Raw genomic sequence first — 27,712 nt, forward strand, 5'->3', positions numbered from 1 at the left:
AGGGCCCAACCAGAGTGCAAAGACCTTCAGGTCAAAGAGGGTGTGGAGTGTTTGAACAAATGCAAGAAGACTGGTGTGGTAGAAAGAGAAGAATCAGGGGGGAGAGCTGGAGGGCACGAGGTCTCAGAGGGAGGTAGCAGGGATGGGAGCTCATATTTGGCTTTGAAGGCAAATAGAAGGATGTGGAATTTCACTCTGAGATGGGAAACAATTTGAGGGCTTTCAGACTCATAAGTCGTATGCTCCATCTTATATTTAAGAGAATCATTCTATCTACTCTGTTGAGAATAGAGTATAAGGGACAAAGGCAGGAGGAGGGAGAACAGTTAGGAGACTCTTAGAGTCAAATTGGTAAGAGATACTATTTGATCCAGGTGAGAATAAATCAGATCTTGGACATTTTTAAATGTGGAACTATCAAAATTCACCAATAATTCTAGTGAGAGATGGTGGTGACATAGATTGAGTTTTATCATTGATGGTGGTGAAATCGAGTTGGATTCTGAAGGTACAGCCAACAGGATTTGCCAGTAAAACATGGTAATGGTGTGAGAGGAAGAGGGGAATCCAGGATAACAGGCACCACAAATCTGAGACTTGATAAAATGCAGAGTGGAGTTGCTCTTAACTGACACAGGGAAGATTGGAGCTAGAGCATTTTGGGGAGAAAGATCAGGGTTCAGTTTTGAGCATGCTAATTTGAAAACCACCTATGAAACGTCAGGGTAGAGATGTAAAGTAGGCAGTTGTGTATCAAAGACTAGAATTTGAGAGAGGTCTGAACTGGAGATACAAACTTGGAATCGAGGATGTGCAGATGACAGTTCAAACTCAGAGATTGGGGTGAGTGTGGGTGGACAAGAGTTATGAGAACTGAGCTTTGGAGCACTCCACCATGAAGAGGTTGGGGAGATAAAGAGACCAGCAACGACAACTGAGAAGGATGGTCTGTGAAGCGAGAGGAAGATCAATAAGCAAAGATAGGACACTGTTTCCAGGGCAAGGGGTGATCAGCTGTGTCACGTGCTACACCATTCAAGTAAGATGGGAACTTGAAGTCAGCCAGGCAGTTTAGCAGTGGTGGGTGGGGATTGGCACCATTGTCAAGACCAATTTCAGGGAAGTAAATTCCAAAGACTGAAGGGGAGGACAGAGAGTTGAGAATTTTATAAAGGGGAGCTGAGAAATGAGGTTGTAGCCAGGGGAGAAGTAGGTCAAGATTGTGTCATTCTGTTGAGATGGAAGAAATTACAGCACAATTGAATACTTGACAGGGATAATTCAGTAGAGGGAGGATATTTAATTATGCAGGAAAGAGAGGAAACAATTGCTAGGAAAATATCCTAAAGTAGGCAAGGGATGGAATCTAGTGTACATTTGTGGGGAACGAATTGAGGTAGGAGCAATAATAGTTAGTCCAAGAAGCAAACAGAATGGAGGGAAGGCAGAGGATATGGAGGACACAAATCTAGTGGGTGGGTAGACAGGGTGGTGAGAATATGTGGAATTTCTCTTGTGATTGCTTCCAATTTCCCAGTGAAATAAGGAGCAAAGTCATTCAGTAGCTAAGAGTGAGGCCATGGGAGGAGTTGAGCCATTGGAGGAGAAAGCATGAAATAATTCTCTTGGGAGAGGGGCAAGGGAATGGACCGGGCTTTGTATGCATGACTGGCCCATTTGAGGGTAGTGGACACGAACATAGAGATAGAGCCATGTGGTAGTTTTACCCCAGCCACATTCAGCTATCCAAGTATACATGCAGAGTTGGTTGAGAGTTGGATGTACCTAGGGTAGGGTTTTATTGGAAAGTAGAAAATTGAGAAGGGACACAGGCATGGGGGCCGATGCCCATCAAGGAAGGCAATGATACCCCAGGAATGGAAGTCAGGTAAGCAGGAAGTAAGGTCGTGGGAGGTTTGAAGGGTAGGAAAGCAACATTAGGACTCATGGATCAGGTCCTGGACTGGGACTGAGGTAGGATAGAAAAAAAAAAAAAATAGGTAACAAGGAGACAAAAGGAAGGACAAGGAAACCATAACTTAAATCTGAAAACCTTGTGTTCCAGTTCCTCACACATTCACTCCCTAAGGCAGTTCTTTCTCCTAGGACTGAAATTTCACTAATTTCTAGGAGATCTACAAACCTTCACTCACAATCTTAAAGTCAGTGGAAATTTGCTCACTTGTGAAAATTGCCATAGACGCTGTTAATGATCCCACTACTGTATGTACTTTTAAAATAGACTGAGCAAAGGGAGGTGATAGAGTACTTTCCCAACACTACTGCCAGACCACCAGAAACTGTTGTGATCACCAGATTGATGTCATCCCTACATACTATTCTGTGTCCACCCATCACCAAGTTTCCTTTAAAAGAAGAGCCCAAGAACTCCGAAGGCATTTCCACCTCTTAAAATGGCCCATGTACTCCTTGCTTTCCCAAATAAGTCTCTGTGCCTCCATATCTGATGCATGCTAAAATTCCTTTCCATCACCTACATCAGGGACCCCCTTGTCCTGGGTCAAGGTCCCCCTCTCTGTGACCTCCTTGAACATCCTCCTGTGATGGTATGAAGAGTAACAGTAGTGAGCCTGAATAAGAGGAGTTGGTAGATTCACCTTTCCCCGTGTGATATTTGAAATTGAGAGTATGGAATGATCAGGTCCCTTATGATGGTGGGAGTGAGTGACCGAGGTTGTGTGGGGCACAGATCAATGGAAGAGAGGAAGGGGATTAAGGAGTTCAGATGTCAGGCAAGGGAAAGGATGCTCTACAGCCATCAGGAATTGTACTGGAGAAAGTCACAGTGAATCAAAACTCAAGACCTCCAAGAACAAAGGGGAATGATTCGTGTGTCTGTAGAAAACTGTAAGAAGGACAATCATTAGTGAATGGTGTAGCCAGATATTGGGCTGTTTTATGAAAGAAGGTAGGAGAATGTTCTTTAAGTAGAATGGAGCCTTAGTCTAGTTCAGAACTTTGTTCTCTCCCTAAATGCTTTTATCTTCACCTACTATAAATAGAAGGTTCTTCTGAGCAAAGAAATCGGGCCACGTTCTACTTTCCACCAGGCAGAGTCAGCATGGAACATGATTTTTGTCATTTGAGAACAAAATTGTGTTGGAAAATTTGCTTGAGACCTCCAGCAAACCGTTTAATCTTCTGCACCCGTTTCTGTATCTGTAAATTGAGATAATTATACTTCCCCTACTTCATTAAGGATTGTATGATCAAATGACAAGTGAGGACAACGTTGCAAGCTATATTTATATAAATGGAAGACCTTGATATCACTAACACTAACCTTTTATTCATTTCTAATGAGTTTTGCCCCAAACAGCTTACTAAACTGATGTTTGAGTGGTTTAGGTTCATAATGTTTTGCCCTTGTCTTTCTATGAGATTTTTATGTAGATCTTAGATGAAATCTCTGACGGCACCCTTGGAGCTAGTACCTCTTTTATTTTTTATTTTTTACTTTTTAGTTGTTAATGGACCTTTATTTTTATTTATTTATTTATTTACTTATTTATTTATTTATTTGTGGTGCTGAGACTTGAACTAGTAGCTAGTACTTCTAAAAAAGTCAGTTGCCCAATAACAGAGACCATATCTGCCTTATTCCCCATTTTTTTTTTAGTGTCCAACAGAATCTTTGACACATGGTAGATGCCAGGGAAGTGTCTGTTGATCTAATCAACCCATTAATCATTTGGCCAGCACTTGGAGGAAGGCTCCCTTCCAGGCTTATTTCTAACTCTTTCCACTTTGAAATCCATGCTCTGGTCACACCAGACTCTGCGTTTCCAAGAGCATAACAGATGCATTTACACCTCCACACTTTGACTACACTGCTCTAGCTACTGGGATTTTAGCCCTACTTTTCCAACTGGCAAAATTCTACTTTTGTTTGAAGGACCAATAATAAAATAATCTGCTGGGCTCAGTGGCACACTCCTGGGATCCCAGCAACTTGGGAGGAAGAGGCAAGAAGAGCATAAGTTTGAGTTCAGCCTTGGAAACCAAGCAAAATAAAAAGGGGTGGGAAGGGGCTGGGGATATAACTCAGTGATAGAGCACACCTGGATTCAATCCCCAGTACTGTAATAATTAATTAATCTCCTTTTGAAATCTTTATGTTGTCCTCATTAAAAATTGTTCACTGTTCCTTCTCCATGGCATTCTCTGGCATCACGTCATATTATAGTGAGGAATATAGGTGTTTTTATTGTTGCATTATTGGTTCTTAATGGAACAAGGTAAATCTTACCTATAATTGTATTCCTAATGGCTATTGAAATACCTCAAAAATAGAACATGCCTAAGAAATGTTGGTTAGGTATACAGTTTGCAAGCAAGCTCTGTGTTGATTATTTTTCATATATTATTTTTAAAAATTTTGAAGTAGTATCCCAAAAGGATAATTACTATTATTATCCCTATTTTGCAGATGGGGGGAAAGTCTTATTCTTGTCCAAGTTCTTAGTAAGTGGCAGATCCAGTATTTGACCCTAGATAGTCTGACTCCAGAGCTCAGACTCCTGAGAGCTTAGTTATTAAAATAAGGGTTTAAAATACAGCACTCTCAACTTGAGCATCTCTGGTTCACTTTTCAAGATGCCAACTTTGCGGATCATTTTGTGAAAAATAGGATTTGCTGCAAATGTGCCTTGCGGAAGTCTGCCATCTTCTCTTAAAACGTACAGTTATGGCTGCCTCTCAACTGTATTTCTGTAGGCAAAATAAAGTCACTTCTTTTAATCTCTTCCTGAAAACTTTATTTTTTTTATCTCCCAGAGTTACTGTGCTTCTAGAGAGAGGAGGGAAAAGAAGCAAAGCATGAAAGAGGAAGTGGAGGGACAGGGTAATTAGAAAGAGTAATGTACGGCCAGGTCTATTTCTGCATTCATGATTTGGTATGAGGCAGGTCATTATTTTGGAAACATCATAATACTGACTGATTCAGGCAAGAATATTCAATGAATACTAAAACCAGTGAGTGAAAGCTTGAGGAATAACAGGATATTTACGTATTCTCAAAGCATTTTCCCACATGGTAATTACAAAGGGTAAAAGAATAACTTCACAATAGAGAAACTGGTAAATAGCACCTGAAGTAAATGATGCAGGTGGCTCACGGGATGCATTTGTATCATGCGCCTTCTGATGTGACACTCCACGAGGAACTCAGCATCACTTCTGTGGTACTCCTGCTAAGAGGGCATCGCTTAAATCTAATCATGAAAAAAGACCTGACAAAACCAAATCGAGAGGCATTCTATAAGACAACTGGCCTGTCCTCTTCAAAAATGTCATGGTTGTACAATATGAAGACCCAAGGACCATTCCAGACTAAAGGAAACTAAAAAAGACATGACAACTCAATGAAACCTAATCTTGGATTTTTCTTTTGCTATAAACAGCCTTCCTGGGGAAATTGGAAAAATCTGATTAAGAGCTCAAGATTAGATTATAGTATTCTATCCTTATTAATGTCCTAGTTTTGTAAATTTTACTGTGTGAATTTTGTAAATTTTAATTGTCATGTAAGAGAATATTCTTAGTTTTAGGAAATACACACTGAGGAATTTAAGGATTAAAAAGATCGGTCCATATCTTATTCTTCAAGAGATCAGGGGAGAGAATGAGGGAAAAACAGTGAGGTGAGGAAGGAGATGTCTGGATCAAAAGCATCTGAGAATTCTTTATATCATTCTTGTAGTTTTTTGGTATGTCCTTAATTATGATGACTTTTAAATGTAAAAAAGTGTAAGGCATTGGAGTCACTGAGTTTGCCCTGCTTCCCCTCATTATGATATAAGTAAAATGACTTCATCTTTCCTAAGCCACTGTGTCTCTGTCTTCATACATCCACTGTGGAGTCCAAGGATGTGTGGACTTCACTGAATATAGTTTCTAAAACCTGTGACAGAGTACTGGATTTGTAACCAAGAAACTAAAATCTGAATCTCGCTCAATTGCTATGAGAACTTTGATAAGTCATTTCATTTTTCTTGATTTCAAATCATGCCCATCATGTTATAAGTTTGAACTAAACAATTCTTCCATCTTTCCAGAACATTCATTTATGGTTCTCTGCTATCTTTTGAGCATTTAAATAACAATCTATTCTTCTGAATATGATTCATGATGACTTTGTCTTATAACAAGGTTCCCTTAAAGCAGCTAGCATGAATTCACATCAGAGAAATTTCCACTGTTAAAGCTATTTGTTTGTGGTAATAAGGGAGGAAAACCCCAGCTAAAATATTCAACAAAAATTTTTAGTTCGCGATTCTGTTTACTGTTTCTCACCTAGGAGTTTTTATACGTAAACAAACTTTATATTAACGATTGCTGGGAACAATCATTTTAATTTCATAACAAATATGTTTTTCTTTCTTTCCTGAGTTAGGAATGAGCTGGTTTATTTCCAGAAGCTCTAGGCATGTGTTAGCTCCTGGCCCACACTGAGGGGCAGAATGAATGGCTGTGTGGAAAGGCTGGAGGGATCTGAGCCGGGCTACGGCACACCCCACACCTGCTCTGCTCCTTAATATCTGCTTGAAGGTGGTTCTCCAGTCAATGCCCAGCCTCTCCCTTAAACAGAGGTAATGAGGCTTGAACCCCTTGCCTCTCAGGAGTGTTGCAGTGATGAATAGGAATGCCATTTGCAAACTGCTGCAAGAGATATTTAAGTAACAAAGTGTCCTCATCAGAGTACAGTCAGCTATCCCTACAAAGCCAGCACCAAGGGACTGAGTCTCTTCATATTAGCATGATCTAGAATGTGCTATAGAAAGCTGTGCATGATGAAGGAATAGATTATTTCCCTCTCCAACACTCGTTATTGTTATCTTCGTTTTTATTTTCTTCGTAGCACTTACAAGCTGTGATGAACTAATTATTTAATGCATTTATGATCTAGTTGCCCTTTAGGAACATAAGTTCAAGGAGAGTAGGAACCAAGTTTGCTTTGTTCTCCTGGTGTCCCCTGACATGTAGTAAGGGGTCCAAGAAAGACTTATTTAGTGATGAATGAATGAATTATAAAATCCATAATATAATCTTGCTATTCCTTTATGACTTCAATTCGAGGAGACACTTATAATTGCTCATTAGCATTTGAATTTCCATAGCCAAATAGTAATTTCCCATAAATGTGGGTTTTAAAATGTCACTTGTGGACCACAAATAAAGAAGTTTGCATGTGATGCTTAGTAAGTGTTACCTCACATCAACATGAACTTCGTGAGGAACGTCAGTATATTATCTGGTAACAGTGAAATGGATAATGGAGGATGTGAATGCTTGTTAGGCTTGGAATGTAATTTATCTTTTTATTTTTCTTGTGAACACCCTCTCACATTTTGTTGGGTTCCATTGCTATAAAAAGGATATCAGTTTTATGTAAAACAAAATTGCTAGGTGCATTAGTCAGGGTTCTCTAGAGGAACAGAAGCAACAGGAAGTAGGATTATAAAAAGGGATTTTAGATTGGCTTCCATGACCAGAAGCTGGATAGTCCACAGTGGCTTCTGCAGCTGGAGAGCTGGAAGAACCAGCAGCTGCGCAGTCCAAGACGCAGATGCCCCAGTACAAGAGGGATCAACAGTGTCACTTTAGTCCAAGACGAAGGCTCTTGGAAAACCCCTGGAGAATCATTGGCAGAGTCTGCTTTGCAAGGGTGAAGAAAAAACCAGTCCAATATCCTTAGATGATCCAAGCAGCAATTAAGAACTCGTTCAAGAAGAGCTGAGCTTGCATCTGCTTCCTTGTTCTTTCAGCTTTTATTCCATCCTATTGGGGGGTGCTGCCCATGCTTAAGGAGGGTCTCCACTCCAGTTCGCTATCCCACATGCCAATCATTCCTAGACACGCCCTCATGGACACACCCAGAAGCCTCTTAATCTGTGGCATCTCTTAATCCAATTAAGTTGACAATTCAAATTAACCATTACACTAGGGGCTTATACTACTGAAGGCAGAAAGGGGTAAAGGTATACCATCATAATTAATCATTCACCACAGATAATCTTCATACTTCCTCTATAGGTAATTGATTTTCACATCCACAAAAGTTTAAAAGATGAGGCAATTTGTGTGTTAAATCTTCAAATAGCCTCTGTGAGGATTTGACTCACCTCTCCCTTCAGCTTTCTTTGTCATCAGCTGTGTAGTCTGATGACCTGGAGCACTTCCTGAAATGGGGAGGGAAATGATGGAGTCTCTCTAATTGACTGTATGTCCTTTCATGGTAGCCGAATGTCATAATTTGGATCTGGAATGTCCCCCAAAGGCTCATGAGTTAAGGCTTGGTCACCAATACAGCAACACTCAGAGGGTATGGGGAAGTAATTGGATCATGAGGGATCTGACCTCATCAGCGGATTAATACACTGATGGGTTCATAATTAAATGACTCTTGGGAGGTGGTAGAAACTGTAGGAGATGGACCGAGTTGAAGGGAGTGGGTCCTTGGAGGCATAGTCTCGGGGACTGTCTTGTCCCCTGATCCCTTCTCTCCTTTCTCTCTCTGCTTCCTGGCTGCCATGAGGTGAGTAGTTCTGATCCACCACATCCTTCCACCAAGATGTTTCTTCTTCCTTGACAGAGGCCTAAACCAGTGGAGTCAGCTAACCATGGACTGAAACCTTTGAAACAATAGCCAAAATAAATCTTTTCTTTTTTATGTTGTTTATTTCAGGCCTCTTGTCACAGTTAAGAAAAGCTAATACATGGACATCGGGAAGTAGTCTTTGTTCTTGAAAGCTGTGCATATGTATGCACACATATTTTCGTGAGAATTCTAGGAGAATATTTTTTTGCATATGGTCATGGTACTGCTATATTGACTTTCCTGAAGACTGACATTGTCACCCTCATTGTTCAAAACCCTTCCCTGCACCCCTATTCTTGCAGAATGAAGTCTCAGGCCTTCAAACCAGCACTTAGTTTCCTCATAAACTAATCCCAGGATAGTGTTGCAGTTTATAAACATAGCTTCTGGGGTTAAATACCTGATTCTGCATCTTGGGTGACCTTGAACAGATTACTTAACCTTCTAAGCCTCCTGTTCCCTCCTGTGTAAAATGGAAAAAAACAATAAAATCTGTCTCATGGGGTTATTTTGAAGATTAAATTGAATTATGCATATAACCCAGCATTGTGCCTAGGACATTTTCGAAGTTTAACAGAAATTTGTTATTTTTACTACCTCTTGCGTGATCTAGCAACTGAATTGTTTACTGTAGTAAGTGCTATTGCACACCCCATAATTTGCATTTCCTTTAGACTTCTTTTGCCTTGTGCTCACTTTCCCAAGTTCAAATTTTCCCTGTTTTCTGAGGCCCTACCACAGTGTTTTCTCATCTATAAATTCTTCTGCAAAAATAATTCCCCCTCTTCTGCTCTCTGCAGTTCCCAGTGATTGCTCCTTTCTCTAAATTCCCGTAAGGCTTGTTTTGAGGTGAAAGCAGCAGCTACTTGAACTGAGAACACTCTTGCGGATACCCACTTAGGTGGCTGGGATATGGAGAATGTTTCTTTCCTATGAATCTCTGGGATGAAGCAATGTGAACCCCTTTATCCTGTTGCTTGCCCTGACCAAGTAAACAGAATGACCTGTGATCATCAGCTGCACATAGCAGATGCTCAGTAAATATTTATTCAGCAAAAGGACCTTCCTATGACACATATACCTCCATTGGAAAACTTAGTTTCATTTTAAATTGAAAGTTGTCCAAAAATGTGTACAGTGAGTGAGGTTCAAAGACCCTCTGAGCTTTTGGTTTGGGGAGAATTTCATTAGGAGGGATAAATTTTACAACTCATGAATTTAAGTTGATTTGGGGGATTCTAAATGTGGGAACTGAATCTTTTGAAACTGAAAGTTCTTTTTTCCCCGACAGCCAGCGTTTTCACTGGTGACAGAGGTTCAAAATGATTTCATAGGAGCAGAGTGTTTTGGTATTTGAAAGGATCATGATGAATTATTTCTATCTGGCCATCAACTTCCCTCACAAGATGGCAGGAAAAAGAGAAATATGCCATATTTTTAAAAAATGTCCATTCGAAGAACAGAAATGGGTTGTTGGGGTGATGTAACTTGTGGTCCAGAACGATTGATTTAGGCCAGGGATAGAGGTGAGAGCCGAGAGGAACTTTCCATACTGTTACAGGAACTCACAGCAAGTTCACCACAGGCAGACATATGTGAGCATAGATTTTTCTCCCTCAGGACTAAATATAAGGCTTAAGCAATTTTCCTGACGGTGCAATGTAGGAAAATTTGGGAAGAAAGCTTAAGTTTTTCTATTTCTAAAATTCAGAGCTGAGTTCTAGTTTCAGCTTTTCGACTTTTTTTCTTTCCCTGGCCTCAGTTTAAAGCAGGATGTTAAATTAAATAGTATATAAAGTTTCTTCTGACTTTCGCTGCCGTAACAAGTTACCACATAGTAAGTGAAGCAAGCAGAGCTCATGCTTTACGTCATGAAGAGCTCAAAGGGTCAGCCAGCCAGGTGTGTTCATCAGGCAGGCATCCCAAGCAGCAGAGTTATGGACGTCATTGTTTCCTCTCATGGAAATCTAGAACTCCACCACTTCCATGTTTCTGTATTTGGAGCTACAAATATTTATTTTATTTTTCTATTTTTTTTTTTTTTTCTTGGTACTAGGGATTGAACCCAGGGGTGCTTACTCACTGAGTTGTATCCCCAGCCCTTTTTTGTATTTGGAGACAGGGTCTCACTGAGTTGATTTGGACCTTGCTAAATTGCTGAGGCTGGCTTTGAACTTGCCATCCTCCTGCCTCAGCCTCCCAAACCACTGGGATTACAGGCATGAGCCACTGCACCGGCTGGAGGTAGGGTCTTAAATAGCCTTGCAGGATGGCAATGCAGAGAACAAGAAGCAAAGATGCAGAAATTGATGGAAACTACTAAGTTAGAAAATATAAGCAATTTAATTTTTATTTCATGTCATTTATTTATTTTGTGGAGGAAGAGACCAAGAATAGAGCTAAGAATTGAATTATCCAACCAATTCCACTGTGATGTTGGCCATTCCAGACCCTGTTAACTCTCTGCTGATCTCCTAGATGAAAAATCAAGGATGTTCAAACCTATCATACGGAAACGTTGAGTTCATGGACAGAACTTCTAGGCGGGATGTCTCTTTTCATTTTCCTTGGGGAACTAGGCAGGACGGCTTAAAAGAAAACTGCAAAACTAGAACTCTCAGAGTTCAAGCTTCTTCCTCTACCCTTCTCAGTCACATTTGAAGTTCTCTTCATTCCGAGAATTGCTGTTGCCTGCAGAGATGAGAACCTGAATGAGGTTAGGAATGGCGGTAGGAATTCCAGAGAGCTTTGCTAACAGAAAAAGGGAAAAGGAGAGGGAAGAGGGAAACTGAGACACGCAAGACTGTCTTAAGAGGCTCTTCTTTCAGCAGACTTGCAAGAAATGGTAATTTCTTCACTCCTACTAGCACCTCATGTTCTGGGGCTTTTAGAGAAAGAGAGACGGATGTCTGCCATTCTACCCTAAGCAGTAGTTACACCAGCTTGGTGTTTCTGCATGGTTGCTTGACTTTTTTTTTTTTTCACTTCTTTCCTAGTATTTTCATTTTTCCCAAACCGCCTCCCTCAACCCGGCTATTAGTGGTTGTAGGAGATCGTAGAGAGATTGCATATTAATTCCTGCTAGTTATATTCAAACTGCAAGTTTTGTGGAGGTCAAAAGAGAAAGCTGAAGTATCTTGAATAAGGCTTCTAGCCCTTGGGGAATTGTGAGTATACCCCACAGAACCATAAAGAATATGTACTTATCTGCATGGGGAGTATTTGTGATGGCCAAATCTATCGGGAGTTGCAATATGCTCAGAAAATGTAAGCTGTTTTGTCATGTGTTCAGAATAGCACCTTGGGGGACTGAACAGAAATCCAAGCAATCCCAGATCATCTCAAGTGGTTCAGCCCCAGCAGATGTCCTGGGTTGATGAGTCCCACAAACTTGGAATGAAGGCAAAATTTCCCAAGCCTCAACATGAAAGAAAAAACGAAGAAAATTCAAGAAATGCAGTCTGTTCCCCAAATCAACCAAATGCCAACTTGCTCTCTGCAACAGTCCAAAAATCTATTACCAGACACAACAACACCTAAGCAGAAGATAGCTCTGCTTCTGGCAACAATTTATTGTTCACTCCAAAGTCAAAGTTGTGAATAACTTCACTCATTCAACAAACCTCTCTTGACTTATGGATTGGCCAGTGTTTTTCACTGTCTCCAAAGTGCTTGATTCAATTTATGTAGCTAACGGGAAGCTAACTATAATTCGTGTTGTCCCTGGTGAAATGGACTATAATTAAGGTATCTGTAGGATGGTCATTTGGATCTTTCACCAGACAGAACTCATAATTCAGAGAATGGATATGTGAACTCTGCAAAGAGGTTTGGACAAATCTCCCAGTGATAAAAATACCATCAAGTGTTAGGTCCACAATGCAACTGGTTAAGAGCCGAATTGGGGAAAAGAAGCTTTTCCGTCAATCTCTGTTTGCTGTCATAAATTTGTTATGAGGGATTAATCCAGTATAGGAACCCTAAGAAAATCCCTCACTTGTACTTGTGGAAACAACAGGAGTACAATATGTAAGTTTGTGGGTAGCTGTATCGAAATGTGGCTTTCCCAGGACAAGGCCTGTTTATTGCAATGCTAAAAAATTAGTTGTCTAAGCAAGTGAACTAGAAGTACTTACATTAGTAGTCAAAGGAGTTAGATAGTTAATTTGTGCTTTAAAACTCCACATTATCAGTTTCAATTTTCCAAACATGTACTTCCCCTTTCCTTGACTCCAGACACCAGAGGACCTATGCTAACGTCAGGCCACTGACTGGGAGAGACTTAGGCAATTAGGGCAATCTCACATCTGTTTAATGCTTGTGTCTTACTTATTACCACAGCCGAGATTCCATATTGAGTCCCCCAGGGCTCAGAAAGGTTTACCAAGCGACTCCTGCAAGCTTCTCTCATCTCACAAGGAAAGCACTCCACCGGTGATTATGTCGAATAGCTTTAAAAAAATTAAAGTGGAAGCAAGACTTCTTCTGGGACCATAGGTGACTCGTTCAACCCAGCCTCTCCCTCCCATCTTTACATAAGAACTTGCTGAAACGTCTCTCCTATCTCAGCTGTCTATTCAGTTACTCTATTTTTAATAGCTCCTTCCCCTTCTTCAAAATGCTTTCAGAATCCCCAAGTCTTCAAGGGAGTCTTCTTCCATGCCCTGTAATCAGTGTTGACTTGGATCTGAAATGTTCCCCACAGGTCCATAAGGTAAAGGCTTGGTCATCACCTGGTGCTATAGGGAGGTAGCGGAACCTCTGGAAGGTGGGAATTAGTGGAAGGAAGCTAGCTGATTGGAGGCGTGCCCTTGAAGGGAGATGGGACCCTGGCCCCTTCCTCTCCCTTCAATTCCTGGCTGCCATGAGGTGAGAAGTTTTGCTTCATTACTCGCTCTCTGCCTTGAGGTTCTTCTGCCTCATCACAGGCCCAGAAACAAGAGCCAAGTGACTGTGCACGGAACAAAAAGCCATTGCTACTGTGAACCTCTCCTCCTCGTAAGTGACTCATCTCTCAGGTACTTCATCATAGTGATGGAAAGCTGGCACGTAGGGCAATCTGTTCCCTCCGCCTAGATACCCTCCCTCTGCATCTCCTTGTGGAACTTTTACCTTATCTTTTAATTCTGAGCTCACGTAGTGAGATTTGAACTCTGACCGCCCCAGTGTCTTCAAGTCATGTTCGCGGAGTTATGAGTTCTGACGGTGGATGTCGGTCTTCCTCCATGACTGCACTGTTGATAATGTAGGCAGTGTAGGCTTGATTTCATGGCCCTAGTCCTCAACATGGAAGAGATGTGTCCAAAAGAAGGAATTGTTCAATTCCTGCATATCCATATGAGATGGGTCTACAGCCTTTACTATCATCCTTTCCAAGAGAATTTAGTAATATAAAAATGCTTACTTCTTGCATGATAGAAAACATATATACCAGGATTTTAATTCTATATCCACAGGTGAATTTTTACAATTATGAGTATATACAAGTATAAATATACATACAGAGGGAGAAAAGACTAGAAGCAGCTATGCCCAAATCATTTATTTATTTCTTCTTTTTCCCCTTGTCTTAGAATGAGATGCTATTTTTATTAACATGTACTTCTCTCCATTCTTCATCTATTGCTGTTAAAAGAATACCGTATTTACCATATTTGGGCTGGGGATACGGCTCCATTGGTAGAGTGCCTGGGTTCAATCCCCATCACCACAAAAAAAAAAAAAAAAAAAAAAAAAGAATACTGCATTTAAATGAATAGCAGAGAGGAACCACCTGATGATGTGTGAACACACCTAAGCCAGTCAGAATAGAACCTGGTGACACCAAACATTGTTAATGAGGACGTGGTGTTCTAACAGGGGAAGTTTATAGTGGTCTTCTTTCATTAGCACAGGAGACATCCAGACTAATTTTTCTCCAGAAGGTAGAACAGCATATATTTTACAAGTGAGGGCCACTGAGATCACAAATACGTGGCAGTGGGCATCAAGCGTTTCACTAACGGTTCCCTAAGAGCGAGCCGATGCCCCCGGCACCCCTACGCCTGGAATATTCTACAGTAAAGATGAGATCACTTAGGGCCTCCGAATAAGTCTTTGCACTGGACGATGTAGCATAGCTTCAAAGAGTAGATCAGAGGAATGATTAACCTTAATGGTTTAGGAAGAAAAAGCAAGACAGCATTTTCCCCCTCGTAACTGGCTGGTGGCACTAAATGCCATGTTAACAAACATTTTGTGGGAAGTCCTCTGTGATCACCAAAGCTGCTCTCTCCCTCGCTGCCCATGAAGGAAAGGAGTAAGGCAGTCAAGTCAAGGAGGGGCCCAGCACAGCACTGTGGGTGCGTCTTACAGAGCGTGCTGTAAGACTCTTACCAGGTGCTCAGCACAGCCCCCAGTGAATACCGCCTTCTCCATTCAGGCAGCCTACTTTTACTCCCGCCCAACCACCTGTCTTGTTTTTATTAATTTCAATTTTATTACTATTTTTTTCTTTAGCTTCAGTTTCTTCCAATTGTTTGTAGGAAGTGGGCATCACAAACTTTTTATAGTTGTTCTTTTCCCTGTTGGCTTGGTTTGATTTCCATATGGTTGTCACTTGGCCATCCCCTAGGAATTGGTTCCAGGACCCCTGGTGGATACCAAAGTCTGAAGATGCTCAATTCCCTCACGTAAAATGGCCCAGTGTTTGAAAATAACCCTGAACTTCCTCCTCCATGTTAAATCACCTCTAGGTTACACATAATGCCTGAAGCAATGGATATGCTATTGAGTTAATATTTGTTATAGCACATTGCTTACAGAACAATGACAAGAAAAGACAGGGTACGTTCAGTCCATCTTTTACTCAGATTTATCACTGCTGTGACAAAAAAAGGCCTGCGAGAACACTTTTAGAGAAGGAAAAGCTCATTTGGTGCTCATGGTTTTGGAGGGCTCAGTTCATAGACACCTGGCTCCATTGCTCTAGGCACTAAGTGAGGCAGAATATCATGGTGGAAAACAGTGGTGGAGGAAAGTGGCACAGAATGGCAATCAGGAAGAAACCCCCAGGGACAAAATATATACCCCAAAGGCACACCTCCAGTGACCCACCTTCTCCAGCCACACCCCACCTGCCTACAGTGACCACCCAGTTGATCCCTATTAGGGGATTAGCACACTGATTAGGTTAAGGCTCTCAAAACCCAATCATTTCCTCTGAATTTTCCTTGCATTGCCTCAAACATGAACTTTTTTGTGGGGGACACCTACTGCCTAAACCATAACAGTACAGACACACCAAAAAATAAAAAATATAGCTTGATCTTCCCTAATTTAGAAATCTGACCAAAACTGTTTGAGCACTATATTAGTGTTCAAAAGTATCATACGCACTGACATAATGCTCAACAATTTTTGGATTTGGGTACGTTTTGAATTACAGATCAGGGATTTTCAACCAGTAAACAAATTTTCCAAAATCTAAAAATCTTTGAAACCTGCAGCCCTTCTGTTTCTAAGTATTTTAGATGAGGGCGACTCAACCTGCCTTTTCAATCCATGGGTGGTGGAATCCACAGATACAGAAGGAGTGGATGTGGAGGCCTGGCTGTGTTGATCTCAGGTCTGAGTCTTAAATGAGACCCTGGACTCAGTGCTGGGAAGTGCCTCTCCTCCACCGTCCCTGTCCCAAGTGCTAAATGTGCTTTGGAGATCCGTGTCTAAACTCCTGATTGAGAGGTAGCTCATGGACCCTTTTGTGGTTGAAAATCTGCAAGTTTTAGTCATGTCGACCTGAGTGGATGTCCCAGTTCTGTTTCTGACCAGCTGTATGATTCCAGGCTCTGCTCTGCTCTGGGGGGCACATCATCACTATTCACTGACGTAGGGACGACATGGGTCCTGTCTCCTGGAGGAAGTCACGGAGATCCTGGAGGATTCGCGTAAATGACCCTGAGAGGCTCCTGGCACAGGACTAAATACACAATGCATGCTTCTCTTTTTCTCTCAAGTCCTTGCTGTAAAAACAAAACAAAACAAAAAATCCCAGTCCTGCCAGCAGTGACTTGGTTGTCCTTTTCCTTCTGCCACAAGGTCTTCCATGGACATTGTGGAGACACGCTAATATGCAGGCTGATACACTGAAATGCCACCTTATTAATTCAGGACACCCCACTTACTAGGAATTCTTGATCACTCTGTCAGGGCCCAGGCTGAAATTCACTGTTGATCTAACCTTAAGAGAAAGAAAGTAAAAAAACCAAGGTGGAAAGTCGAGGGGTGGCAGAACCACCCTGGTTGACATCCGGAGAAACTTTCACAAGGTAGGTGACCCTGACTTTGCTTCGTCTTAGGTAGCATACATCCAACGAAATGGTGTACATTGCAAGGGCAATTGTATTTCCTTTTTAAAAAGTCTCCATCATTTTAATGTCTTTTGAGACAGCTCCTGGGCTTCTTTTTGTTGGGGGGCACAGTATTGGCTACACATAAGTCTAGCCACAAACTGCACCAACCCATGATAATGCAGGAGCCGTTGGCTGTTCCGGGGGTTTCCATGATGTTGGGTACCACCCTTGGAACTGCTCAATCACGTGGGCTTCACATTTTCCTATTTAATCTTTAGAGTTTGTCATTAGTTTTATGTAAGTTTTCCCTTTCCCCTGAGGGACAAAAGAGCTTTGAATTTCCTCCAATTAAAGAAAAAAAGAGGTGGGCTGGGGATATAGCTCAGTTGGTAGAGTGCTTGTCTTGCAAGCACAAGGCCCTGGGTTCGATCCCCAGCACTGCAAAAATAAATAAATAAATAAATAAAATAAAAAAAATTTAAAAAAAGGTTTAAATATTTTAATTTTATGAATGTGGAACAGGGATGGGCATGGGGCAGTTGAAGATCTGAACTAAAATGTAGCCTGTGTAAATCGTTTTGAAGCCCATATTACAGATCCCAGCATGTAGAGTGTCTGAAAGGAGAGAATAAATGTTTAAGATGTGAAGAGAGCCTTCGGGGTCCCTCCCCCAGCTCTCCTTTGTGCCCAGTGACCCCCAGCACTTGGCCTTCAATAGCAACTCCTCCTTCCACGTCAGGAGGGTGCTGGGTGGAGGAAGAGAAGGCTGGGGAGCGAGAGGTTCCCGTCATGGTCACTTTCTTATAGAGCTTTTGTAGGTCTTAGTGCTCATATTGGTAAGTTGGAAAGAATAATATTCAATTCACCAGACTTTTTCGGGATTCAATTAAATTCCCAATTTCTCTATCAATGTTCAAATGCCATGACTTCATATTAGTATATCGAGTCTCTGAGGTGTTCTGCAATGTAAGAAACCAGTTTGGTTCCGTTAACCAAGACAAGGCTAAACCAGCAAGAATAAAAATCATGCGTTCCTTCACCATCCCCTGTGCTCACTATGTACCTTAAATTCCCAGTTTAACTTAGTGAGAGAAGCTCATTATTGGTTGGGGAAAGGAAACAAAGAAATCGTGTCTGCACCAATTCGATCAAGTCCTGCAGAGGTTCATTTGAGAGCAACAAATGGTGATTCTAAAATTTAGTTTTGAAGAAACATTTTCTCCCAGATAATCCCTTTTGAATTAAAAGGAAGAAACAAAAAAAAAAAAAAAAAAAAAAGGGAAAGGAAAAGAAAGAAAAAAAGTCTATTTGCAAGCAGGGTAAGAGTGAAAGAAATGAGGTGAAGAAATAATTTTCAGTTGTACTCAGAGTGCATGGAAAGCAGTTAAATTCTCCTTTCCAGTGAACAGAAAGGCAGAAAGCGTGGCTTTCCCAGCAAAGTGTCAGAAGCACAAAATGCTTTTTTTCCTCCCAATGGTTAAAAACAGGAATGAAGAAAAGAAAATGCTTTGAAAAATGAATAGAGCTAGAAAGCAAACACCATGTAAAGGGGTACCTGTGGTGTTATTAGCAGTAAGTGAATGGATGAAGAAATACAAACCAAATGGCAGAAAATACTGACTTAGGTATTGTGTGCAAAAGAACTGAAGGTGATTCCTTTTGGCCAGTCACGTCGCCTGAGTAGAAACACCGATCATCATGCATTTTTTAAATGCATGGCATCAATTTGATTTGTCATTAATTAAATGAGCAAATTAGGGAATGCCTGTCTTAGGGAACTGCTCCAAAAATAACCTTGTAAAATCAGGTTAGAGATACACTCCACACCCTGAGCGCAGCGGGGAGTAAAAGGGAAAATGTGAAATGAGAATGTGACCTGTAATAGCCACTTCACTGGTAGAGGTGATGGAGCCTCCATTATCAATCAGGACCTAGTTTGATGTCTAATTTCACTGACTGTCTAACTGATCAAATTAAATTAAATATAAATGAGGAAATACTCGGCTAGGGGAAAAAGAACTATGCCATCTTGCTTTCCAGCTAGTACAAACTGACCCATTATCAAGACAAAAAAAAAAAAAAAAAAAAAGGCTTCAATACTTTTTTAAAGGGAAAAAAAAAATTCCCCAACTGAACAAAGAACATTGTTGGCAAAAACATTTGCGTTTCCCTGTGCTTGCTATGTTACTCAGAATGGAGAAATGGTTGAATTGCTTTCCTTCAGTTATTTCACCATATTTCCTCGTCCATTCTGTGCCAGGTTCCAGTCATTGCTTTGTGGGTGTCTCCTCCCGACAGCTGCAAGCTGCCGTGGGTCTGATTTTCAGAGCTGCGTGCTTTCATGGCTTACAGATGTAGCAGAGATGTCGGTAGAGGGTTTACTACTCTGCAGATGTTTGCAAACGAGACTTACCCAACAGGAAAGGCTTCATGGCTGCATCCAAAGCTTCCCCAACTCCATTTTCCACACGGACTTGGCAGCAAGGTGGACGGTTGCCTGGTCCTCTGTGCTACCCTGGTGCTGAAAGTCATCCTGAATCAACAGGAGTTGGGGGCTGCCGCATTTTTAGCGCAGGGGCATCAGGTTGTTCAGAACTGAGGAGCTGTGCAGAGGAGTCTAGGAGGCTGCTGGGCCTGAGGCCATCAGTGTGAGAACAGAGTTGTCACAGGCAGGAGGGTCTGACCTGGGTCAGTGGCAAGCCTGCCTCGGACCTCAGTTTTTCTTATCAACAAAGGCTGTGGGGAGGGATGCTTCTAGCACAGGGACTCACCGTTTCCTGCCGCAGCTGGCTTGTTTCAGCATCTGAAATTCCCTCCCTACTTCCCTTAGAAATGGAAAGAAATTATTATTTTTTTTCCTCTCAGGGCTGGGGTTGAAACCAGGGTCTTGGGAATGCTAGGCAAATGTGCTACCACCAAGCTACACCCCCAACCCCCGAGTGATCTGTTTTAAGCAAATGAGTCACAAAACACAGAACTTGACAAAGACAGGAATCCCCCAGCCTGCCTCAGCTGGACTTTCTTCCTGCCCACTGTCCTGGCTTTTGCCCCTCTGGCACCTGCTTCATCCTGCTCCCTCTTTACTGTCTCATGGTTCCTGATGTGACGGTGTCCATGTCAGAGCAGCCATCTGGAATCGCCTTGCTCACGTCTCTGCCTGGTCACTTCACATTTTCAAATGGGTCTTCTGTCCTCTACCTACACTTTCAAAGTCCCTCCCTCTCCTCTTCCTGGAACTAGCCTTCTGCCTCAACCTGGCTCCTGTTCTGAGCTTCGCACACAATTTCCTATGTGATCTTCAGACACTCCACTCTGCCAAACTACGTGGATATTATTGTTTGGATGACAAATGCCAACCGTGCAGAAGTTGTTCTATTTTCTATTGATCATTGTCTCAGCAGATATCTCCACAGGGATTCACAGACGAGTGTGACTCTAAACACATAGATAGCTGTTAAGAAGGGACACAGGCACACTTCTGAGATAGTCCAAGGCTCCGTGCTTTACACTTGGATGGAGAATGTGGATACTGTAAGGAATAAATCAGGTCTTAACCCTTACAGAAAAGCAATCACAAATCCATGTGCTCATGTGTGTGTGTGTGCGTGTGTGTGTGTCATATTGTGTGTGTAAACACAATACCATGTTTAGCTATACATGGGATATATTAATACAGCTTTTTTCATTATATAAATTCATTATATATTAGTTCTGGTCTGTAATATTTAAATTATAGAAATATTGTTCATTAACATGTCTGAATTAAAATAGTTATTTCTTCCTATACAAAAAGAATTCAAAACGTTTTAGGGCCTAGCTTTAAAAGTCAACATGCAACGGCTGATTTATTTCATTTGTCGTTTCATGGATATGAAAAATAGTACCACTGCGACTAGCAAGAACCATAAATGCTACGTTATTGCAAGTGTTCTAAAAAATCAGAACAAAACTAATTTATTATAGTTCTGTCTTCATGATACACCACATGTTGGTGAGTTAAACACAACAAAATTATCTTTTCTTTTAAAAGTGTCTACTAAAGATAAAAAGAATAAGGTAACAATTAACATGTAGTTTGTTACATTAAAAAAATCTGATATACATAGTTCTATTGCCTGTTAGCTTGTTCTAAGCCTCTTGAACTATTACAACAAAAAAAAAAAAAAAAAAGAAGAAGAAAAATCAGAGAGAAGTGGTTGTTGAAAGGCAAACATTCAATTCAGTTGATACATTACAGTACAGTCAACTAACATCATTCAAGGAAGGTAGCGAGTCTAGTCAGCTTCTTGATTTAAGTCTGTGAACCAGATTGCTACAAAAGGTTCGATGCTGCTTCAAAACTGTATATTAATTACCTTTTTGGAGGACGCAGAACTTTCTACTGATGGCTTCAGAAGAAGGGGTCATGCTATTGGTAAAAGCACAGGGGAACCCCATCCTGTCATTAATCATTTTATTGAGCAGTGTCGTTAGGATAGCATTATTGAGTTTAGCACAACAACTAAAATAAAATAAAATAATAATAATATAATAATAATAATCATAATAATGATAAGAATAAAAACCAAACACACACCGGGAGCCAGGAGTGGCTGCCAGCTGTGTCAAACCCTTGCGATACGCTATACTAAAAAAATTTGAAATATCCACCGTCCTCTCCACTCTGCCACAAACTAGCAAAGTCAAAAATACAAAAGTCTTCAACTTGTTACTTTTGCAGAATAAAGCAAAAACGTCTTTGTGCTCCTTACTACCAGAAGCAAAATATCCACTGAGTCACCACATGTAGTAGCTTCTGGATGTGTCGACCTGGGTTGGCTTGGCCTCTGCGGAACCGTCCTTGTCTTTCTCGCTATCCCCTTCCCAGAGGTTGATGAGCGGAGGGTACAGCTCGTTCAGGGGGATGGAAGAGGTTTTCTGCATATACTTTTTCAGTGAATGGTGGTAGTTTTTTCTCTTGAATCTTTTGGCGATGTACACCGCCATGGAGGCGAGGCTAATCACGGCGAACATGGACCCCATGACCGCGGCTAGGGCTGTACTGGTTTCTTGATCAGAGATGTCCAGAGCGAAGGCGGCAGTCTTGGTTGTGACATTGACGCAGGACTTCTGGGTCTGCTGATGGATGTTGGATACTGTGAGGCACACCTCATAATCTGTAGAAGGTTGAAGATGTGTCAGGTTGTACTCATGGACATCGACCGGGACCCTGGCCGTATACGTTATGTGGGGGTTGTCGATCTTCATGGTGGCGGATGACCATTTTAAATTTGATGTCATGACATTGGAGTTGACCTTCCAGGACACTAAGATGGAATGAGATTCTGTCTGCTTGACATATATTTTCAACACCTGGGTACCATCCAGAAGGGTTCCATTCACCTTGATGGTCGCCACCCGAGTGTCTGCCCCTTGGACATTCTGGGCCACACATGTATATCTCCCCGAGTCTTCAATCTGCATGTTAGCTATTTCCAAGGTGCCTTCACTGCTTAACTTGAATTTTTCCGAAAGGGTATCCACAGTTATTTTATTTCCGATGGGAGTGACCCAGTAAATTTCAGGTTCTGGCTCGGCCATGGCCCGACAGTCTAGAAAAACCGTCGTGCCGATATCCATGTTTAAATGATTTGGAAATGTGTCGTGAGAGATCATTGGCAGGCACTGTTCGCTCGAATCCTGGATTAAGACTTCCTTCACCTGCTGCCCTCTGTATTCGGGGGGCATGGCGCAGAACATGGACAGGGGCTCCATGAAGCGGATGTTGGTTTTGTTGGAGTTAATCCAGTGGATGACACAGTCACACCTCAAGGGATTACTGTGGATACTGATCTCACGCAGATTGGGAAGGGACTCTACGGTCTTTTGGTAAACGGCATTCAAGGCGTTGTTGTTCAGCATCAAGCTTTCCAGGGCGGGAACGCTTCGGAAGGCCAAGCGGTGGATGTAGGATAATTTGGGGTTATTGGTGGCTTCCAGCTTTGTGAGTTCAGGTAGGTTATCCAAGGCATAGCGGTCCACAGAAACAAGTTCGCCCATGTTGTTTATCCCCAGTTCTTTTAACCGAAGCATGTTTTTGAAGTCCCCTTCTTGGATTTTGTGAATGGGATTTTTGTTGAGGTCTAAGAATTTCAAATTTGGAACTTTTTGCAGGGCGAGTTGAGGGACTTTGACCAGTTTGTTATCATAAAAAGATAGGCTCTCGAGGCTATCCAGGCCCACCAAGGCATTTCCAGGAATATCGGTGAGATACATTCCTGCCAAAACTAAGCTTCTCAAATTTGAGAGGGGTTTAAAGTTCATATCCAAAATTCCAATCACAGGGTTCTCCCCAATCATAAGAATTTCCAGGTTGGGTGTTGAATCAAACCAGCGACTATCAATAACCTTCAATTTGTTGGAATTCAGGTGGAGCCTTAAAAGATTTTTTAAGCCTGAAAAGGCATTAGCCGAGATAGTGCTGATCTGGTTGTGGTTGATGTAGAGTTCCTGAAGGTTGCTGAGGTCTTGCAGGCAGTGATCAGTCATCTCGGTGATCTGATTTTCCTCCAAATGCAGAGTGGTGAGCTGGGTCAAGTTTGCCAGCCCTACCTCCTTAATGTTTGTAAAGTTGTTTTGGGAGAAATCTAGCTCAGTCAAGTTGAAAAGCTGTTGAAGTTCATCTACGGTCTTAGCGATGTTATTGCTCTGTAAGAGGAGCACTTGCGTGTCACTAGAAAGGTTGCCGGGAATCCTCGTGAGGCGGAGATCATTACAATCAACAGTGGTGGCTTCTCTGTAGGTGGACTGTGGGGTAAACCAGGGCCGGATTTCACATACACAAAGTTGTGGACACTCACTATTCTGTATGGAAGACTCAGTTAATGACAGCACTAGCAAGCCCAGCAGCAGTTGGCAAGCCGCTGCTGGCAGGCTCACCCCGGCCATGCTGGCTTGCTGAACAAGCTCAAGTACTGCCCGTGAGTTTTAACAAAACGGGAACACTCTATGTCGACAGAGAGCAGAAAACGCAAACATTCAAGCAGTCCCGGTTGAAGCGTGTTCTGGACTTTCCAAAGGGCAGGAAGCAATTTGGAGTCTTTCAACTGTGTCTCTCAATCCCAGGCACGCGTGCAGCTTCTAGTCTGAGTTACTTCGGCCACAAGTCTGGCGCTGTGTCTGAAAATTAGATCAGGAAAGGCGTTAATGCTTGTTCCACTACTTTCTACATTAGAACCTTCCTTTTGTCTACTAAAAAGGCCTAGTCACTTACTAATCTAATAGAAAGGAATGTTTAAAATGCATTCAAATAGGTAAATAAGCTTTTAAACTCCAGGATACTTCCTACATCCCTCTTACTACACTAAAAGCAGTTAATGCTCCTTCACTTTTATAATTGGGAGTGCATGTAGGACAGGACAAAGTCGTTAAATACACACACAGCACACTGATTTAGGACTACACCAGAAAAGCTTGTAGATGTCATTTCTTTAAAAAGAAAAGATGACTTTAGAAATTGCACATACTTATGGCTCCAAAAACAAAAAGGTCATCCCTACTAAAAGCAAAACATGAAAAGCAGTTTAGTAGAAACTCAGTGCATTTTGTATTTCTTTTCAGGGGAGGGGATTACCAGGGATTGAACTCAGGGGCACTCAACCACTAAGCCACATCCCCAGCCCTATTTTGTATTTTAGAGACAGGGTCTCACTGAGTTGTTTAGCACTTCTGCTTTTTGAGGCTGGCTTTGAACTCATCATCCTCCTGCCTCAGCCTTCTAAGCTGGTGGGATTATAGGCTTGTGCCACTGTGCCTGGCTCAGTGCATTTCTTAATTAAGACCTCAATTGTTTCCAGAAATTTTCTTTTTTAAATGGTACATTTTGTGGGAATGTACCAGCCAAAGCTTTTCTAGTTCATATATTTTTATGCAAAAAGTTAATTTAACACAACTATGAAAGGAAGACATTAGTTTTTTTTTTTTTTTATTACATTCTAATAGTCACATCTGATTGTGACTGAGTAAATAAAAGAATTCTATTGTACCATACTAGTAGTCTTCATTAAAAACACAAATATAGAGCCAGGGTGGTGTTGCATGCTTGAAATCCTAGCAACTCAGAAGGCTAAGGCAGGAGGATTGCAAGTTTGAGATCAGCCTCTGCAATTTAGCAAGACCCTATCTCAAAATGAAAACATAAAAATAAAAAAGGGCTGGAGATGTAGTTCAGGGGCAGAGAAGATGTGGGTTAAATCCCCAGACAACCCTGTGCAAAAACAAACAAAAACCCCCCACAAATATACTTATTCCATTTATGCATGAAAATATTATCTCAGATATGGACTTTCATTAACCTCATGAAAATGTCACTGGCCATATGATAGTTATAAACCATGAATGTGTTATTTAATCTCTTTGAGGTCTCTAGTTCCTCAATTTATACAAAAGGGTTGATCATAAAAGTACCTCTCTCATAGGATTCCTGAGAAAATTTAAGAAATCTATGTCAAGCTTTTAGCATGGGGACTGGCACATAGTAAATGCTCATTGAAGTTAAATGTTCCTTATTTATTACCATGTTACTGTATGGTGTTCGTTTTAGTTTTAGCTAAGAAGTAGTTGTGAGAGGATAAGTGAAAGAAGCAAAGCCAAGGACATTTGATCTATTGACCATCATCTATAGGTTTTTAAAAAATTTTTTTTCAGTTGTCAATGAACCTTTACTTAATTTATTTATTTATATGTGGTGCTGAGAATCAAACCCAGTGCCTCACACATCCTAGGCAAGCCCTCTACCATTGATTGATCTACAACCCAGTCCCATCTATAGGTTTTAATAAGATCTTCTGAGATCAGATATATATTGTTCACTGGCTTATAAAGATGATATTACTGGTTAATGGTTCCAGTTTTCTGGATTCCATTCAGGTATAAAAAGCTATAATGGATTTGTTATTAGTCTTGCTTTTCTAAGATTCAGCCCATTACTTGCTAATTATTAAAAGTAGGGTTGTATGTTCTCTTAAACTTTTCTTCTCATAATCAACCCCAGCTTTGAGTACTGAAGGAACTTCAGTGACTTGTGTTTTCTAGAAAGATCCAATAAGACAGGGCATCTAATGTGTTTAAAGCCTGGTAGTGTTCAACACCTAGCCAAGTCTCACTTAGCACTTCATGTTATCTTTTTGCTTTTAAAAACAGGTGTCCTTGTGATTGGCCAAAAAGTGTAATAATATAAATAGTGAGTACTAAAAGATACATCCTACAACCTTTCTGTTCCTTAACAAAGAACAGAAATGATGTGACTGGTCTCACAAGACAAAATCATTCAATCCAGGTTCGAGGTAAGATGAAGGTTTAGCATGATGCTAGAAGCCTGTGGGTCTCTGGGAAAGAAATGCATTTGGCCTTCCTCCCCCTCCTACCTCACCCCAAATACTGTGCCATTTATTATGCATTTGCAAAACTTTTTACTATTATAAAGCTACCCAGTTCTGACTTTTATGGGGAATGCTACAAAATGAAAACATACCTCAGAGAATAACATTTTCCAAATATCATTAACTCCACACATTCATTCCGCTCTTGTTTCAGTTTAGACTAATCCTAAAACAAGCAAAAGGGCTGCAATAAACCTTAAAAAAATTCTGTCACAGGTTATTCTTCAATCTACATTTGAAACAGAAAGGCAAAACAATAAATCTATCTTTCATAACTCTATGATGGAATTTCAACTAATTTTTGTGTTTCAATTGAATTTAAGGAAATGTATCAGGAATTAAAATATGTATTAAAGTTTTATGAGAAACTCCCCCAAGCAGTTGATTACTAGTGAAAAATAGCCTTTGTGAGGCTGTAGCTTGAAAACCATGGGCGTTGCTCCATTATAGTTTAAATGGTATGATTTGAGATTATTACAGTGAAATATTCAAATTTGTCTTTGACACATAACACATACCTCAACAAACCAACCAAACAACTACAGAAACCCACAATGTCAGCTATCATATCAAATGTGGAAGAAAGGCATTTTGTTCTCCCAAACCTGAATTCGACTCCTTTAGAAACAGAGTATGACCATCCGTAATACAAAAGAAGGTGCTTAAGACACACAGACCAATGGAACAGAGATCCCAGAAATAAACCCTTCAGTATATTGATCTGTGTCAAAATTATGTTCGACCAGGGTGCCAAGAGGAGACATGGGGAAAGGACAGTCTCTTCAACCAATCTGTTGGGAAGACTGGACATACACGTGCAGAAGGATGAACGTGGACCTGATGCTTACATGTAAAAACTAACTCAAGACGCATTAAAGACCTGAACGTAAGACCCAAAAGCCCTAGGAGAAAACGTAGGGAAGGGCATCAGGACATGGGATCTGGCAAAGATTTCTTGGACATGATATCGAAACCATGAACAACAAAAAAACAAAGCAAGCAAATGGACTAATTTCAAACTGAGAACTGTGTCTTCACACCAAAGGAAAAATGATCTACCAAGTGAGAAGGTGAACTCTGGAGCAAGAGGAGAAACTTTCAAACCATGTTTCTGGTAAGGAGATAATAGCCAGGATATATCAGGATCTCTTAAAACTCAACAACAATAAAATAACTTAAATAAAAATGGGCAAAGGACTTAAGTAGACAATTCTCCAAAGAAGATACACAAATGACCAGTAAGCATATGAAAAAATGCTCAATTATAAGCCATGCCAATTACAAGAGACATGCATGGCCAGTAGCCATGCCTATAATCCCAGCAACTCACTGAGACAGGAGGA

The 27,712-nt window shown here is 41.1% G+C and overlaps 1 protein-coding gene and 2 long non-coding RNA genes across 6 annotated transcripts in view; 2 read left to right on the plus strand and 1 right to left on the minus strand.

The window, feature by feature from the left end:
* The window catches only part of LOC306650319, a 510,857-nt gene that overhangs the window by 382,518 nt on the left and 100,627 nt on the right, over positions 1–27,712 (plus strand). The gene's annotated exons all lie outside the window — the stretch shown is intronic.
* On the plus strand, positions 14,083–19,092 carry LOC306650322. The gene is made up of 2 exons (XR_013760870.1): positions 14,083–17,314; positions 17,439–19,092. It is a non-coding gene; the product is annotated as an uncharacterized lncRNA (long non-coding RNA).
* Positions 21,387–27,712, minus strand: part of LRRN1 (leucine rich repeat neuronal 1) — a 40,002-nt gene continuing 33,676 nt past the window's right edge. For both annotated transcript variants that reach the window (XM_079122195.1, XM_079122196.1), the window contains exon 2: positions 21,387–24,108. In XM_079122195.1, coding sequence (XP_078978321.1) covers positions 21,727–23,877 — 2,151 coding nt within the window. In that variant the 5' untranslated portion in view covers positions 23,878–24,108 and the 3' untranslated portion in view covers positions 21,387–21,726. The remainder of the gene's footprint in view (positions 24,109–27,712) is intronic.

The sequence above is a fragment of the Sciurus vulgaris genome (assembly GCF_902686455.1).
Source record: "Sciurus vulgaris genome assembly, chromosome: 19".
Lineage (NCBI taxonomy): Eukaryota > Metazoa > Chordata > Mammalia > Rodentia > Sciuridae > Sciurus > Sciurus vulgaris.